Raw genomic sequence first — 18751 nt, forward strand, 5'->3', positions numbered from 1 at the left:
AGGTTTAATGGGTAGGTTTATTGGTGGCTTAATGGGTAGGTTTATTGGTGGCTTAATGGGTAGGTTTATTGGTGGCTTAATGGGTAGGTTTATTGGTGGCTTAATGGGTAGGTTTATTGGTGGCTTAATGGGTAGGTTTATTGGTGGCTTAATGGGTAGGTTTATTGGTGGCTTAATGGGTAGGTTTATTGGTGGTTTAATGGATAGGTTTATTGGTGGCTGAATGGATAGGTTGTATAGTGGTTTAATGGGTAGGTTTATTGGTGGTTTAATGGATAGGTTTATTGGTGGCTGAATGGATAGGTTGTATAGTGGTTTAATGGGTAGGTTTATTGGTGGTTTAATGGATAGGTGTATTGGTGGCTGAATGGGTCGGTTTGTAAGTGGCTTAATGGGTAGGTTCATCATGGTTCTTTGGGTAGGCAAAATGGTTGGCTTAATGGATAGGTATACTGGTGGGTTAATGTCTATAGTTAACGATTGGCTAAATACGAAACACTTATTGTGTGGGGTGACGCGTGAATTAATAAATAGGTTAGTGGATTGCTGATGGATGGGCAGTTCATTAGACTGGTAATTGGATGTTGTAGCGGGTAGTTACTGTGTTGTCTCTGGTGGTATTAAAGCCACACAGACGAGTCAATACTGAACTAACACGCGTCAGACGCGCCTGTACCAAACCTAATGCTTCTGTCGTCCTGCCCAGGCTGATCATCAGGGGCTACAGGAAGACGCTGACAGAAGACGACATCTACGATCTGGCACCACAAGACACCTGCGATGCCGTCATTCCACCGTTTGAGCATGCGTGGGCGGCAGAGAGGGCCAGGGTAGACGCCTACAACAACAAAATCAGGTCACATTACGTCATCTTTTCACTACTCTATCTTTAGAAATTGTATGATAAAGTTGACGTTTTTTTTTACTGTTCGTTTATATAGTTGACTCAGTGGCGTAGCGAGGTCGGATGTCACCCGGTGCGGCACTTAATGGTGTCCACCCCCCCCCCCCCCCAGAGGCGTAGCGACTCTTCCCGGGGACAAACTTTCAATTTTCGATTTGCAACCCCCCTCGAACTTTCGATTCGCACCCCCCCCCCTCAAATTTTTCTCTATATATTTTACTATTTTTTGCCTTGGTGTCACCCCCCCCCCCAAATGGTGCCACCCAATGCGGTCCTCACCCCCCGCCCCCCCCCTCCCCCTCGCTACGCCTCTGAGTTGACTTAGTGTATAACACATACCATACTATGTTCATCTATTTGTTCTGTATGAAACTGTGTAGTAAACGTGTGCTATTGAAGGAGACATGGGTGATAGATCTTATTCTTGCAGACCAAAAGTGGAGGCCATGTTAGGCAAGATGGGGAAGGACCAGCACTACACGGAGAAGACCCCTTTGATCACCAGTAAAGCTAAGGCCAACGGGACCCCGACGACCCCAGACCCCAAGGGTAAAGCTGAGAAGAAACCCAAGTCTCCCTTCAAAGAACCGTCACTGTTGCGTGTTTTGATCAAAGTATACGGGCCGATACTGCTACTGGCACAGGTAGGCCGATATGGTACAGGTAGGCCGATATGGTACAGGTAGGCCTATATGGCACAGGTAGGCAGATATGACACAGCTAGTCCGAAATTACACAGGTAGGCCGATATTGCATAGGTAGACCAATATATCAGTCCCAAAGATGTGAGCAGAATACCATAAATCTGCGCTAATCATTGAGTCACCATCTTTGTCTAACCTACCACCTTTCTGTCTCCCACAGGTAGTGAAGACAGCCACAGACTTGATGCCATTTGCCACCCCAAAAATTACAGAGTGGGTGATAATAAATCTATTAATAGAATAGTTTAAAAGAAAACAACTACCTGATGTTTTAATTGGTCATTAATTGGAAATTAATTTATAAATAAAACACTTTTTTTGTTTAACTGATACATTTTCGACGCTATCACCTTAATTACCTTTGTCCTCTGTCTTCTAAAATTCTTTGTGTTTTTAACACACTATCAGTATTCAAGTATTATATGTTTGTGAAATAAACAAATTTTCTTGCCCCCCCCCCCCCCTGCCCCCCCCCCCCCCTCCCATAGGGCCCTACTGTCGTATGTGGCCATGAAGGATGTGGAGCGGGAATGGAAGGGGTACGTCCTGGCCTGCTCCTACTTCGTCGTCCAGTTCCTGGTGTCTCTGGGCTCCAACCAGGCTCTCCTGGTGCTCAGGCGGCTAGGCATGAGGGTCAAGGCCGCGCTCATTTCAGCCATATACAAAAAGGTAGACCTTAGGGATGTGAGTTAATGAGTTTCTTTCAGGCATTTCTTCGAGGGGAGAGGGGCACTACCCTCCTGGAGCACGCCGACCTTTCCCCGGTCGAATAAAAAAAAATCTATGAATTCTATAGACAATATAAACTTAAACCAGTGTCCCCCAACCCCTGATGGAAGTTTTAAGTTTGTCCTTCCATAAGAGTTATTAGTTCCCCCGCAGAGAAATGTCTGAAAGAAAACCATCTCACATACTAAACATCAACATTCCTTTAAAACTCGTCTGTATCATTGACCACCCATGTTTTGTGTCACCTTTAGTCACTAACGATCACCTACCATGTCTTGTATCACATGTAGTTACTAACGATCACCATCAGTTGTTCACCATCCATGTCTTGTATCACCTTTAGTCACTAACGATCCTCAACAGTTGTTTACCACCTATGTCTTGTGTCACCTTTAGTCACTAACGATCACCTACCGTGTCTTGTGTCACCTTTAGTCACTAACGATCACCTACCGTGTCTTGTGTCACCTTTAGTCACTAACGATCACCTACCATGTCTTGTATCACCTTCAGTCACTAACGATCACCTACCATGTCTTGTATCACCTTTAGTTACTAACGATAACCTACCATGTCTTGTGTCACCTTTAGTTACTAACGATCCCCTACCATGTCTTGTGTCACCTTTAGTCACTAACGATCACCTACCATGTCTTGTGTCACCTTTAGTTACTAACGATCACCTACCATGTCTTGTGTCACCTTTAGTCACTAACGATCACCTACCATGTCTTGTGTCACCTTTAGTCACTAACGATCACCTACCATGTCTTGTGTCACCTTTAGTCACTAACGATCACCTACCATGTCTTGTGTCACCTTTAGTCACTAACGATCACCTACCATGTCTTGTGTCACCTTTAGTCACTAACGATCACCTACCATGTCTTGTGTCACCTTTAGTCACTAACGATCACCTACCATGTCTTGTGTCACCTTTAGTCACTAACGATCACCATCAGTTGTTCACCACTCATGTCTTGTGTCACCTTTAGTCACTAACGATCACCTACCATGTTTTGTGTCACCTTTAATCACTAACGATCACCACCCATGTTTTGTATCACCTTTAGTCACTAACGATCACCAACATCAACGACGAGACGACAGCAGGTGAGATCGTCAACCTGATGTCTGTAGACTGTCAGAAGATAGAGGACGTCTGCAACTACCTGTATTTTATCGTCTCCACACCTTTCCAGGTAAGTCTGGCGAATTGTGCCTGGAAGTGGCTAGTTGATGTTAGGACTTGCTAGACGTGGCTAGTTGTTGCAACGTGTTTTGAGGTGCGACTAGTTGTGGCTACATGTAGCTAGACGTGCCCAGGTTTAGCATTTTGTGACCTGTTGCTCCGTGTTTCTATGTGTGGCTGTGTGTATTTATAACCACCACTTCTTTCCACTTCAATACAGCCAAGTATTAACGTTCCTCTACACCTGTACCTCATGCTAACCCTACCCCTCCCCCCCTCCCCCACCTGTGTTCCAGCTTGCCCTGTCCATCTACATGCTGTATGACCAGCTGGGCGTGGCCGTGTTTGCTGGACTGGGGGTCATGTGTCTGGCCGTGCCGGTCAACGCCTTCATCGGGTATTTCCTCAGGACCTACCAGCTGCAGCAGATGAAGCTCAAGGACAAAAGGATGAAACTTATGACGGAGATTTTATCTGGCATCAAGGTACAGGGGCGTGTAGGGGAGATCACTCGACCTGTAGTTTTTTTCTAGAGTTACGGTTATTGTTTTTGAAAAAGTGCATGTTTTTATTTAGAAAATGTTTAAACTAAATGTTTAAAAAACTTAATTTATAGGCCTAATTAAATCAATATTGTCGATTGAATCAACTTTTTTCCAATTTTCTTAACAAGTACAGACAAATAATTATAAAAATAAAAATAACAAAGTGATCATATATATATATATATATATATATATATATATATATATATATATATATATATATATATATATATATATATATATATATATATATAATCCATCCCCGTCAATTACACCCTGGAAATTCCCCCCCCCATCAGCCCTCCCCCCTGGAGCAATTACCACTTGTTAATAAACCCCTATTTAATTACCCCCGCTCAAAAATGTTGTATGTATTATAATGTCCTACTAGGGAGGGGGTAATAACCCAGAGGTGATTGAAGGTGGTAACTGCTCCGGGGAAGGGGCTAAGTGGCGTATGGGGAGCTGTCGGGGGTAATATCCTAGACAATACCACCAAAACCGACTCCTTCTTCCCCTACAGGTGCTAAAGCTGTACGCCTGGGAGGGATCGTTTGAGAAAAAAGTTGAGGAGATCAGGCGACAAGAGCTGACCATCATACGGAGGTTTGCTGTCGTCATCGCCATGCTCATCTTTGTTTTCAATACCATGCCTTATATGGTCAGTCTAAACTTAACTGATACCGTGTGACGTGTGGGTGGGCGGGGTGTATGGTCAGTGTTGACTTGACTTATACAGTGTGACATAAGAGGGCCTAAATATTCTCTTCTTATAACCATTAAATCGTTCTATACATTTTATCGTATTCTGATGGTCTATATAATTCCTATCCTTGTGTTTTCATGGTCTATATGATTCCCATCTTCGTACTCTGATGGCCTGACTAATTTTCTCTCATCAAAACTGTCATTTTATTCATTAAGTTACACCGTGAAAACAGTACCCGTAAAATGACGCCATCTGTCTGTCCCCCCCCCTGGATATGTCCGCCCCCCTCAGGTCCAGCTGACGTCATTCGGGGTGTACATCGCCATCTCAGACGAGGGTTACCTCAGCCCGTCCAAGGCCTTCGTGTCCCTGCAGCTCTTCAACATGCTCAACGTGCCGCTCACCTTCTTGCCTATGATCATACCTATGCTGGTACAGGTGAGTCTCTGAGTTGTTGGTACAGGTGAGTCTCTGAGTTGTTGGTACAGGTGAGTCGCTGAGTTGTTGGTACAGGTGAGTCACTGAGTTGTTGGTACAGGTGAGTCGCTGAGTTGTTGGTACAGGTGAGTCACTGAGTTGTTGGTACAGGTGAGTCGCTGAGTTGTTGGTACAGGTGAGTCACTGAGTTGTTGGTACAGGTGAGTCGCTGAGTTGTTGGTACAGGTGAGTCGCTGAGTTGTTGGTACAGGTGAGTCTCTGAGTTGTTGGTACAGGTGAGTCGCTGAGTTGTTGGTACAGGTGAGTCGCTGAGTTGTTGGTGTAGGTAGGTCATTGACCTGTAAGTGTAGATAGGTCAACGACCTGTTGGGGTAGGTAGGTCAATGACCTGTTGGATTTGGTAGGTCAATGACCTGTTGGTACAGGTAGGTCAATGACCTGTTGGTATAGGTAGGTAGTTGATCAATGAATACAGATACGTCGTTGGTGCAATTAGGCCAATGACCTTTTAGAGCAGGGTGGTCAGTGACCTGTTAGAGCAGGTAGGTCGTTTACTTGACTGTGCAGGGAGGTCGTTGATCTGTTGTGTAGGTCGTTTACTTGACTGTGCAGGGAGGTCGTTGATCTGTTGTATTGATAGTCTGATCAGCTATACAAATATTGGTGCAATTAGGTCAAAACAATTGACGCAGGTAGGTCATTGACATTTGATGATCCCAAAATTGCGGTATTAGGTCATTGACATCAATAAACTCACTTTGGTGATGTAGGCAGGATATAGGTAAAATATGCATTCTTAGAATATAGAACAACTTTTTTTTTTTTTTTTAAATGTTATTTCTCTCACTCCCCCCCCCCCCCCCACCCCGAACCTCCACCCACAGGCAGGTGTCGCCATCACACGTCTGGCACGTTACCTCAACACCGACGACATCAAGCCTGATGTTGTCACCAGGGATCCCAGGTCAGGTGAGTCAGCTGTCATATTTCAGTCATCTGGCATACAGTTAGCCATTTGTCACATAGTTATTAAAACTTAATTTTTGTATTTTATTTAAAGAAAAAATTCAACTTGAATACTAGTTGTTTCTTTATAGTAGTTATAATTGCGTGTAAAATGAGCGAGTAAAATTTATTCAAATAAAGATTGATTTTATTCAGGGTATTTTAAGACAATGATTATATACAGTATAATACAAGCTTACATGTAAACTCATTATTAATTGGTGTACATCTATAGAACCTACTCTTGATTCGTGTAATTTATTGACTTGAATTCAACAGAGTTCGCCGTGAAGATAACAAATGGGGAGTTTACTTGGGACAAGGAGCAGGAGACTCCGACACTGAGGAAGTTAGTTCCCTTTGTTGTTGATTTGACTAGAGTTATGGTATGATGAATGCTCAACGTGTGTTGTAGACCAGGGGTCGGCAACCTGCGGCTCGCGAGCCGCATGCGGCTCTTTTGCTATCAAGATGCGGCTCTCCAGCTCCTTGAACAAATACTAATAATCTTAATAAATAAATAAAATATTTGAAATAAAAATAATGTTAGTGGCTCTTTGAAACCAGGGAAATTTTGAAAATTGTAACTTTTGGCTCTTCCGCTTCAAAAGGTTGCCGACCCCTGTTGTAGACTGATGATATTTGTTTATGTCGGCCGTGGTCGTGCTGATGGTGGTCATGCTTTATGTGGTTGTGATTTCATCTTAGTGTGTGGTGATGGTGTGTGTAGTGATGATGTTGTGTTGGTGATGTGTAGTGATGTTATGTATTGTTATGTGACGAATTCTTTGCTGCTGTTCATATTTTATACGGTTTACATGTTAAAATCATACCTCATAAAATGTATGATTACACCTAAAAAATAACAAATAATTTTAGTATGTAAATAAATTAAATTTAAACTGTGATTAATACAACGGTAGGTAACTTTTTTAAAACGCACACAACGCTATACGGTGTGTCCACAGCATCACCATGGAGGTCAAGCCCGGCAGTCTGGTCGCCGTGGTGGGGACTGTGGGGTGTGGCAAGTCATCTCTACTGACCGCCATTTTGGGGGAGATGGAGAAATTATCTGGCAACGTCACAGTCAAAGTAGGTCATTCGCTGACGTCATGCTGATGTGGTTCCTTCTAGAGACTCTTGTGGTCGAGCCACCAGCGTTTGGCTCACACGTTAACTTTAGCGCTAAGTAAATTAAATAGTCGGACATACGGAATTATCGAGTTCAATTTTGTTGAAGATATCATGGAATTCGGTTTTGTTGGAGATATCGTGGCATTAGGTTTTGTTGTAATAGATTTATAATGATCAGTCAAACGAACTAAATTGTAAGACGATTTACTAGTTTGTTTTTGAACTCGTAAATACTTAAATTAAATTATTTCCAGTAATTAAAGTAATGTTAAATGCAACTGTTCACGTGACTTCCCAGGATTCCATCGCCTACGTGCCGCAGGAGGCGTGGATCCAGAATGCCACACTGAGGAACAACATCCTGTTCGGTTCGGAATACAACCGCAGACGATACGACAAGGTCGTGGATGCGTGCGCACTCAAGGCAGACCTTGACCTTCTGCCGGGAGGTGACATGACGGAAATAGGAGAAAAGGTCAGTCTGGTCTCGCTGGAGCTAATTGTGCTGGGAACTGTTAGAGCGATTAAATGTCTAATTAATGATTCTAACATCGTTTTTAAAAAATATAATAAAGTGATTTTTTGTAATGAAAAAATAACAAAATGAAAGGCGAATTATTAGAAACGCAGGGATTATATTTTAAAATATCAGAGACATAAATTAATAATGAATAAAAATGAACAAATAACAAATAAATGATGAATAAATAATTAGAAAATATAAATAAAATGAATAAATACAAAGAAATGTACATTTTCAATGCCCCCTCAAAAATTATATTTAAAAATGTAAGAGACGAAAATAATGAACACATAATTTGTTTAATGCCCTGAAATAGATTATATAATAATGTGTTAAATGCCCAGATATCGATTACGTAATGTGCTTTAATGTCCTGATATATATTACAAAATGTGCTTTAGTGCCCTGATATAGATTACATAATCTGTTTTAATGCCCTCCAGGGCATCAACATCTCGGGAGGGCAGAAGCAGCGCGTGTCGCTAGCACGTGCTGTCTACAGCAACAACGCCATCTACCTACTGGATGACCCACTTAGCGCCGTGGACAGTCACGTGGGCAAGCACATCTTCCAGGAGGTCATCGGGCCAAAGGGTTTCCTCAGAGACAAGGTAGGTCGTCTAGTCTAGAGTCAGTGGAGTGTTTATATGGGGAGCTAGGCTGCTAACCTGAAAGTCGCGAGTTCGAATCCGGGTTCGTCAGTAGAATTTCTCTGAGTCCAGCCTGCTCTGATGGGTACCTAAGTCATGTTTGGGAAAACAAAGGCGAATGGGCATAGTGCTGACCACACTATCCCTTCATATGCCGAAGTTTCTGAAGCATATGAACTCTATTTCATCTTCCCCATGTGTCTTGCGCACGAACAGGAAAAGATAATGATGATTTATATTAAGGGGTGGGGGTTAAAAGGATGCCATGTAACATTTTTTGGTGAAATCAACACAAAGGGAATTTTGGAATTTGACGACTAATTGGATGTTTACAAAACAAAAGAGTACTAACTGACTCACTTAGTTTAAGTCACATACACGATGGTCTATGAGTCATGTACATCAGCATAGCCTCTCATTGAGTCTTCAATAAACGCCCTAATTAATGATAGTTAAACCTGATTGTATACTTTAAGTACACACACAATTCACGCAGTTGGGAGAAAATAATATACACATTATAACGTTGGTTTGTTGTTCATGATCTGGGACATTCACTGCTAATTAAACTTTAAATTAATTATGTCGATCCAGCGTAAATTTAGCTTGATGGATATCTAAACTTTAACATGAGACGTTTACTGCACTAAACTAAAACTTAAGGTCGTTATCCCACTTCACGTTAACCTGACGTTAAACTGACGTTAACCAGACGTTTACCTGACGTTAACTTGACGTTTTGACGGTTCCAGACCCGCATCCTTGTGACGCACGGCATCCAGTGGCTGCCGTTTGTCGACTCCATCATCGTGATGACCAATGGCGTCATCAGCGAGCAGGGGACGTACGAGGAGCTGATGTCACGTGACGGCGCCTTCGCCCAGTTCCTGAAAGAGTACATCCAGCAGGACAAGAACACGGACACAGACACGGACACGGACTCGGAGAGTGGGTCAAGTTGCTGGTCGGTTTGGGGGTTGGTTGGTCAAGTTGGTGGTCGGTGGTTAATCGGTTTGGTGGTTGGTTGGTTTAGTGGTTTGTTGGTTTGGTGGTTGGTTTGGGGGTTGGTTGGTTTGGTGGTTGGTTTGGGGGTTGGTTGGTCAAGTTGGTGGTTGGTTTGGTGGTTGGTTTGGTGGTTGGTTTGTTTGGTGGTTGGTTGGGTTGTTTGTTCGTCTGTTTGGTGGTTGGTCGGTTTGGTGGTTGGTCGGTTTGTTTGTTGGTCATTTTGGTGGTGGTTGGTTTGTTTGTAAATCGTTTTGTTGGTTTGTCTTTTTGGTGGTAGGTCGTTTTGTTTGTTGGTCGTTCTAGTAATACTTATATAGACTCCTTAAGGTAATCACATTTTTATAGCAGGTCATTTTCATTATGTCACTATTTTAGTTTGTCGACACTTTTAAGTTAGTTATTTTGTTTAAATTTGTCTATCTGATTTATGGTCAATATTTAGCTGGTTATTTTTTACTCTGTCCCTTTAATAGAAGACCAATGTTTGGGGGAAAATTTTCACTTTCTGTTTCGCTAACTCAACACATTTTCATGCAATCAGTTTATTGAACCTAAGGGCTTACATACAGCTTACATACATAGTGACATAAGACTTTTTCACCTGCCTACAGTTGAAGCCATCAAACGATCGGTCCTGCAGAGGGTGGAATCAATCACTGGTCACGTGATCGACGGGGTCTCGTCAGCAGACGACAGAGAAAAGTAAGTCCAGCTGACAGCCTTCACTGATGGTCTGGTAGTTGAGGCACTTTTTAAATGATTTTCTTCTCGGCCTCACAACCAGCACGCTCCTGGTTTGATACCTACACCATGGTTCTACAGTTTTATTCACATTTTAATAAATTTCGATGTACTTTGTTAAACAATAACATCGATAATAGATTACGCATTGCATTGTTTAAAAAAAACCCCACCGCACCCATCTAATACACAACTAAAATCTTGTTTCAACTGAATAAACAAGCTTATCACCGTGTCGCATTCTTACTGTAATGTCTAACCCATCAAAACGGACGAAACAGCAGCCCTTATCCGACATATTGGTTAGCTTTTTATTTCACACTCTATGACCAGGGTTTCATTCAGGTATTTTATTCGGGTGGGGGGGGGGGGTGACTGGAAAATTCACGTGGTAGGGATAATTGGTTAAAGCATGTCTTTTTAAAGAAATGAGCGTTTGCTTCGTCTAGAAAAAGAGCCCACTCCCTCCCCCGCACACACACCATCCGAAGAATATTCCGAAAGAAACCCTATGATGTATCTGTAGTCTCTAACCCACCATCTTTCTGTCTCCAGAAGTTTGAGCGGCCTGTCCGGGTCGGCGCGTCACAAGCAGCGACCCAGACCCAAGCGTCAGTCGTCCAAGCTGGAGTCGAGAAGGAGGCGGGACAACTCCTTCATGGAGTCAGCGACTCACCTCCTGGGGGACATGGAGTCATCCTTGACCTTGCACAAATCTGGGGCGTCGTCCGCGGCCGCCATAGCCGGGGAGCGGCTGATCGAGGATGAGACGGGGGCTGCCGGGAAGGTATGTCACGTGGAGTTCACTGAGACTCACGTCTGCTGTTGCAGATCCAGAGGCGTAGCGAGGGGTGGGGGATGGGCGGGGGGTGGCGCCAAAAAGGTTTGGAAAAACAAATTGAAAGTTCGAGGCGAGGGGGGGGGGGGTGGGTGCGAATCGAAAGTTTGTCCCCGGGCGCCGGGAAGGGTCGCTACGCTTTTGTGCAGATCTAACTTTTCTTTCGGCAACATATGGTTTCTGTGTGAATATGTACAAGGAAAAGGGGTTATAGATCGTTAGGGAATCTGTGCTTGGCTACAAGCTCCAAAATATATGTAGAAATAATGTTTAGGTGCGATTCATGTAAATTATTTCGCTAATTTTGAAAGCAGGACTTATGGAAATATGAAACACTGAGAAAAATAAACCAAAGGTTATAAATTTTAAGGTATTTAGAAAAATTGAGATGATGATTATTGATGCTGAATTCATCATCGTTATTTGTTCACGTTCATGCCAAGGACATTTGGCTCAGATGAAGTAGAGTTTATCTGTTTCAATGACTTCGACATTGGAGGCATAGTGTGGTCAGCACCTTGCCCAGCTGTTTCCTTAAAGTAATTCAGGCACAGAGGCGTAGCGACCCTTCCCAGGCGCCCGGGGACAAACTTTCAATTTGGCCCCACCCTCATACTTTTTTTATATTTATAATGCAAAACTGCAACTAAAATGAGCTTTCAATTTTTTTCTAACCCATTTTCGCGCCCCCTAGGGTCGGCGCCCGGGTACATATGTCCCCCCACCCCCCTCGCTACGCCTCTGGGCAGGCACTCACAACATGAATGTGGTTACTGTATGATGGTACTTGTATGACGGTAACTGTATTTAATAAATGTATGATCGTTACTGTATAATGGTACTTGTCTAATGGTACCTGTATGATGGTAACGTTGATGTATCCACTGTATGATGATACCTGTATGATGTTACCTGTATGATGTTACCTGTATGATGTTACCTTATAATGATATCTGTATGATATTACCTTTATCCAGGTGAAGTTCGCCATCTACCTCCACTACTTCCGCGCCATCGGCCTGCCGTTGTTCCTTACCTCAATACTCACCTACACCATGTACTCAGCCGCCTCCGTCTTCTCAGGTCAAACTTTTTTATTTGAACCTCAATACTCACCTACACCATGTACTCAGCCGCCTCCGTCTTCTCAGGTCAAACTTTTTAATTTGAACCTCAATACTCACCTACACCATGTACTCAGCCGCCTCCGTCTTCTCAGGTCAAACTTTTTTATTTGAACCTCAATACTCACCTACACCATGTACTCAGCCGCCTCCGTCTTCTCAGGTCAAACTTTTTTATTTGAACCTCAATACTCACCTACACCATGTACTCAGCCGCCTCCGTCTTCTCAGGTCAAACTTTTTTATTTTAACCTCAATACTCACCTACACCATGTACTCAGCCGCCTCCGTCTTCTCAGGTCAAACTTTTTTATTTGAACCTCAATACTCACCTACACCATGTACTCAGCCGCCTCCGTCTTCTCAGGTCAAACTTTTTTATTTGAACCTCAATACTCACCTACACCATGTACTCAGCCGCCTCCGTCTTCTCAGGTCAAACTTTTTTATTTGAACCTCAATACTCACCTACACCATGTACTCAGCCGCCTCCGTCTTCTCAGGTCAAACTTTTTTATTTGAACCTCAATACTCACCTACACCATGTACTCAGCCGCCTCCGTCTTCTCAGGTCAAACTTTTTTATTTGAACCTCAATACTCACCTACACCATGTACTCAGCCGCCTCCGTCTTCTCAGGTCAAACTTTTTTATTTGAACCTCAATACTCACCTACACCATGTACTCAGCCGCCTCCGTCTTCTCAGGTCAAACTTTTTTATTTGAACCTCAATACTCACCTACACCATGTACTCAGCCGCCTCCGTCTTCTCAGGTCAAACTTTTTTATTTGAACCTCAATACTCACCTACACCATGTACTCAGCCGCCTCCGTCTTCTCAGGTCAAACTTTTTTATTTGAACCTCAATACTCACCTACACCATGTACTCAGCCGCCTCCGTCTTCTCAGGTCAAACTTTTTTATTTGAACCTCAATACTCACCTACACCATGTACTCAGCCGCCTCCGTCTTCTCAGGTCAAACTTTTTTATTTGAACCTCAATACTCACCTACACCATGTACTCAGCCGCCTCCGTCTTCTCAGGTCAAACTTTTTTATTTTAACCTCAATACTCACCTACACCATGTACTCAGCCGCCTCCGTCTTCTCAGGTCAAACTTTTTTATTTGAACCTCAATACTCACCTACACCATGTACTCAGCCGCCTCCGTCTTCTCAGGTCAAACTTTTTTATTTGAACCTCAATACTCACCTACACCATGTACTCAGCCGCCTCCGTCTTCTCAGGTCAAACTTTTTTATTTGAACCTCAATACTCACCTACACCATGTACTCAGCCGCCTCCGTCTTCTCAGGTCAAACTTTTTTATTTGAACCTCAATACTCACCTACACCATGTACTCAGCCGCCTCCGTCTTCTCAGGTCAAACTTTTTTATTTGAACCTCAATACTCACCTACACCATGTACTCAGCCGCCTCCGTCTTCTCAGGTCAAACTTTTTTATTTGAACCTCAATACTCACCTACACCATGTACTCAGCCGCCTCCGTCTTCTCAGGTCAAACTTTTTTATTTGAACCTCAATACTCACCTACACCATGTACTCAGCCGCCTCCGTCTTCTCAGGTCCTCTTTTATTTGAACCTCAAACACTTCTTAGCCTCTAACCATTCGTTACGGTTGTTATCATATTTTTAGTTACATAAGATTTGCCAGAATGCTTGAAGCAAATATAAACGAATGGCGAACATATAAAACTGAATTCAGACGATTTTACTTACAAATGTGGAGTTTTCAAAATGGAGGGTAAAATAAAGTCTATTAACACAAAAGCCAGTTTTTTATGTATTCAAATATATTTATTCTTTAATGTTTTAAATTATTTGTTATCAAACAGATACAATACTTTAAATATTACCGAACTCAATCTCATTTCTTTTGCGATCTTTTCAAAACGACAAGTGGATGAACTATTCTGAAGATATTAAGTCAAAATTGCAGAATGTAGTTTTTAGACAAAGCTATGTTGATCCTCATACGATTGGCTGTTGAAACATCACGTGGCTGACACGTGCTATATACGTCACGTGGCTGACACGTGCTCTATTTGACCCTGACCTTGCAGGTATCTGGCTGAGCATGTGGACGGACGACGATCTTCTGCTGAACACGTCACGGTCTGGTGAGCAGGAGTACGAGGACCGGGGGAACCTCTACCTGGGGGTGTACGCTGCCAGTGGCATCGGTCAAGGTGAGCCCGGGGGGGGGGGGCGTTGTCGTGGCAACTTGTGGTGAATCACAGGTGCAATAGTTGTCCCAAACACCTGAAGTAAATGATAAATGCAGTAACTGGGATTGCCATGACAACCGTGACGTTGTTGAACGTCACGTCATAATGATTAGGAAATGTAATGGTGTGTCAATGGAATTTGGTTTAGCTATTTAGTTGTATTAATTAGATAAGTAGAGGCTGCTTTAATGAAGTTTCTAATTTGCCAGGTAATTTAATGAAGTTTCTAATTGGTCAGGTATTTTAATGAAGTTTCTAATTGACCAGGTATTTTAATAAAGTTTCTAATTGGCCAGGTATTTTAATGAAGTTTCTAATTGGCCAGGTATTTTAATGAAGTTTCTAATTGGCCAGGTATTTTAATGAAGTTTCTAATTGGCCAGGTATTTTAATGAAGTTTCTAATTGGCCAGGTATTTTAATGAAGTTTCTAATTGGCCAGGTATTTTAATGAAGTTTCTAATTGGCCAGGTATTTTAATGAAGTTTCTAATTGGCCAGGTATTTTAATGAAGTTTCTAATTGGCCAGGTATTTTAATGAAGTTTCTAATTGGCCAGGTATTTTAATCCTGATATTTGCCCTCATCTCTGCCTTCAAGATGACGGACGCTGCTGGAAAACTCCATCAGGTGGGTGGGCTATGTCTGTTTGGTAGGTTGGTAGGTTGGTAGGTTGGTAGTTTGGTAGGTTGGTAGGTTGGTAGGTTGGTAGGTTGGTAGGTTAATTGGTTGATTGGTTGATTGGTTGATAGGTTGATAGGTTGATTGGTTGATAGGTTGATTGGTTGATATGTTGATTGGTTGATTGGTTGATTGGTTGATTGGTTGATTGGTTTATTGGTTGATTGATTGATTGATTGATTGGTTGATTGGTTGCTTGGTTGCTTGGTTGATTGATTAATTAGTAAATTGGTTGATTGGTTTATTGGTTGATTGGTTGCTTGGTTGATAGGTTGATTGGTTGTTTGATTTGTTGATTGGTTGATAGGTCGATTGATTGTGGGTTAATAGTTTGATCGTTACGTGTATAACACTTTTCTTAATGCCTGGCTGATAGGTAGAAAGGCTGATTGGTCAACTATATAACAATTGGCTCAACCTTTGGTTAATAGGATGATAGGTTGATTGGTTGATAGGTTGATAGGTCAACTGTATAACACTTCGCTCATTGTCTGGTTAAATGGTTGATTGGTTGATTTGTCATCAATACAACCATAATTCACTATTCGTCCATGCTAGCTACTAAAGTGAAGCGCAGACAATCTTTCTGGTGTGATGGAAAATAGATTCTACCTAAACAATTCAACAAAACATCAGCAAAACATCAACAAAACATCAACAAAACATTAACAAAACATCAACAAAACATCAACAAAACATTAACAAAACATCAACAAAACACCAACAAAACATCAGCTAAACATCAACAAAACATCAACAAAACATCAACAAAACATCAACAAAACATTAACAAAACATCAACAAAACATCAACAAAACATCAACAAAACATCAACAAAACATCAACAAAACATTAACTAAACATCAACAAAACATTAACAAAATATCAACTGAGTAATTTAAAAAAGTTAATTAAGCAAGTGATATAAATAAATGTCACTCTGACGTATTGATAGGTTAGACTAATTAAGACGTTAACACGTTGATAGCCGGAACAAAATGTCACGTGGACATACTGATAGACCAGAGAAAATGTCGGTCTGACGTGTTTGATCTAACAAAATGTCACACACTGACACATCATACATAAAGTGTATTGACATGTGGACAGACCATACAACCAGCCATGTAATTTGTTGACACAAGTAGAATGAACTTTGCTTTTTTCTCCCCCCCCCCCAGTTGATGCTGGAGAACGTGATGAGGTCACCCATGTCTTTCTTCGACACGACCCCTGGCGGCAGGATCGTCAACAGGTTCTCACGTGACGTGGAGGTCATAGACAACTCCCTGCCCGCCACCATGAAACAGGTGGACATTTAGTTACCTCAGTCTGGACATTTTTAGTTACACGACATTTTGTTACCTCAATCTGGACATTTTTAGTTACACGACATTTTGTTACCTCAGTCTGGACATTTTTAGTTACACGACATTTTGTTACCCCAATGTGGACATTTTTAGTCACACGATATTTTGTTAACTCAATCTGGACATTTTTAGTTACACGACATTTTGTTACCTCAATCTGGACATTTTTAGTCACACGATATTTTGTTAACTCAATCTGGACATTTTTAGTTACACGACATTTTGTTACCTCAATCTGGACATTTTTAGTAACACGAAATTTTGTTGGACATTTTAGTTACACAACATTTTGTTGGAAATTTTAGTTACACGACATTTTGTAACCTCAGTCTGGACATTTTAGTTACACGACATTTTGTTACCTAAATCTGGACATTTTAGTTACACGACATTTTGTTACCTAAATCTGGACATTTTAGTTACACGGGATTTTGTTGGACAGTTTAGTTGCACGACATTTCGTTACCTAAATCTGGACATTTTAGTAACTGGACATTCTGTTAGACATTTTAATTACACATTTTGGTAAATATTTAAGTAATGCGACATTTTGTAGGATATTTTTGTTACACATTTTGTTGTTGTTTATTATGATAAAGTTGTTGTAGTACAACCCGAGTTATATTTATTTTAGACACTCAGGATATACAGCGACTGAATATTATTTCAAAATATTGTATATTTAGTACAAACTAGCAAAATCAATTGCTAAGTATTATTCGTTGATTGCAAGACGAATTGAATTGTTTTATCGTTAGACTGTTTGATTACTAGAACTGATCTAACACCTTGTGCATGTACCTGCTCCACCCACAGAGTCTGAACTGTCTGGGACGTGTCCTGACCACCATCGTCACCATCTCCTACGGTACTCCCATCTTCCTGAGTGTCATGGTCCCTCTGGCCATCATCTACATACTCATACAGGTAAGTGAATCCATTTCATACAGGTAAGTGAATCCATTTCATACAGGTAAGTGAATCCATTTTATACAGGTAAGTGAATCCATTTTATACAGGTAAGTGAATCCATTTTATACAGGTAAGTGAATCCATTTCATACAGGTAAGTGAATCCATTTCATACAGGTAAGTGAATCCATTTTATACAGGTAAGTGAATCCATTTTATACAGGTAAGTGAATCCATTTTATACAGGTAAGTGAATCCATTTTATACAGGTAAGTGAATCCATTTTATACAGGTAAGTGAATCCATTTTATACAGGTAAGTGAATCCATTTTATACAGGTAAGTGAATCCATTTTATACAGGTAAGTGAATCCTTTTCATACAGGTAAGTGAATCCATTTCATACAGGTAAGTGAATCCATTTTATACAGGTAAGTGAATCCATTTTATACAGGTAAGTGAATCCATTTTATACAGGTAAGGGAATCCATTTTATACAGGTAAGTGAATCCATTTTATACAGGTAAGTGAATCCATTTTATACAGGTAAGTGAATCCATTTTATACAGGTAAGTGAATCCATTTCATACAGGTAAGTGAATCCATTTCATACAGGTAAGTGAATCCATTTCATACAGGTAAGTGAAGCCATTTCATACAGGTAAGTGAATCCATTTCATACAGGTAAGTGAATCCATTTTATACAGGTAAGTGAATCCATTTTATACAGGTAAGGGAATCCATTTTATACAGGTAAGTGAATCCTTTTCATACAGGTAAGTGAATCCATTTCATACAGGTAAGTGAATCCATTTTATACAGGTAAGTGAATCCATTTTATACAGGTAAGTAAATCCATTTTATACAGGTAAGTGAATCCATTTCATACAGGTAAGTGAATCCATTTCATACAGGTAAGTGAATCCATTTTATACAGGTAAGTGAATCCATTTTATACAGGTAAGGGAATCCATTTTATACAGGTAAGTGAATCCATTTTATACAGGTAAGTGAATCCATTTTATACAGGTAAGTGAATCCATTTTATACAGGTAAGTGAATCCATTTCATACAGGTAAGTGAATCCATTTCATACAGGTAAGTGAATCCATTTCATACAGGTAAGTGAAGCCATTTCATACAGGTAAGTGAATCCATTTCATACAGGTAAGTGAATCCATTTTATACAGGTAAGTGAATCCATTTTATACAGGTAAGTGAATCCATTTTATACAGGTAAGTGAATCCATTTTATACAGGTAAATGAATCCATTTTATACAGGTAAGTGAATC

The 18751-nt window shown here is 41.2% G+C and overlaps 1 protein-coding gene across 1 annotated transcript in view; it reads left to right on the forward strand.

Annotated features, from left to right (window-relative positions):
- LOC131944234 (multidrug resistance-associated protein 1) overlaps window positions 1-18751 on the forward strand; it is a 44725-nt gene that overhangs the window by 8794 nt on the left and 17180 nt on the right. Inside the window, exons 9-29 of the mRNA XM_059304773.1 lie at window positions 707-856; window positions 1335-1548; window positions 1769-1821; window positions 2097-2277; window positions 3411-3539; window positions 3826-4014; window positions 4598-4735; window positions 5075-5221; window positions 6106-6190; window positions 6506-6575; window positions 7195-7321; window positions 7662-7838; window positions 8330-8497; window positions 9289-9484; window positions 10153-10243; window positions 10838-11069; window positions 12098-12203; window positions 14335-14460; window positions 15057-15127; window positions 16360-16488; window positions 17365-17475. Coding sequence (XP_059160756.1) covers window positions 707-856; window positions 1335-1548; window positions 1769-1821; window positions 2097-2277; window positions 3411-3539; window positions 3826-4014; window positions 4598-4735; window positions 5075-5221; window positions 6106-6190; window positions 6506-6575; window positions 7195-7321; window positions 7662-7838; window positions 8330-8497; window positions 9289-9484; window positions 10153-10243; window positions 10838-11069; window positions 12098-12203; window positions 14335-14460; window positions 15057-15127; window positions 16360-16488; window positions 17365-17475 — 2890 coding nt within the window. The remainder of the gene's footprint in view (window positions 1-706; window positions 857-1334; window positions 1549-1768; window positions 1822-2096; window positions 2278-3410; window positions 3540-3825; window positions 4015-4597; window positions 4736-5074; window positions 5222-6105; window positions 6191-6505; window positions 6576-7194; window positions 7322-7661; window positions 7839-8329; window positions 8498-9288; window positions 9485-10152; window positions 10244-10837; window positions 11070-12097; window positions 12204-14334; window positions 14461-15056; window positions 15128-16359; window positions 16489-17364; window positions 17476-18751) is intronic.

This window comes from Physella acuta, unplaced genomic scaffold, assembly GCF_028476545.2.
Source record: "Physella acuta isolate Inbredline_101_S28 unplaced genomic scaffold, ASM2847654v3 ptg000486l, whole genome shotgun sequence".
Lineage (NCBI taxonomy): Eukaryota > Metazoa > Mollusca > Gastropoda > Physidae > Physella > Physella acuta.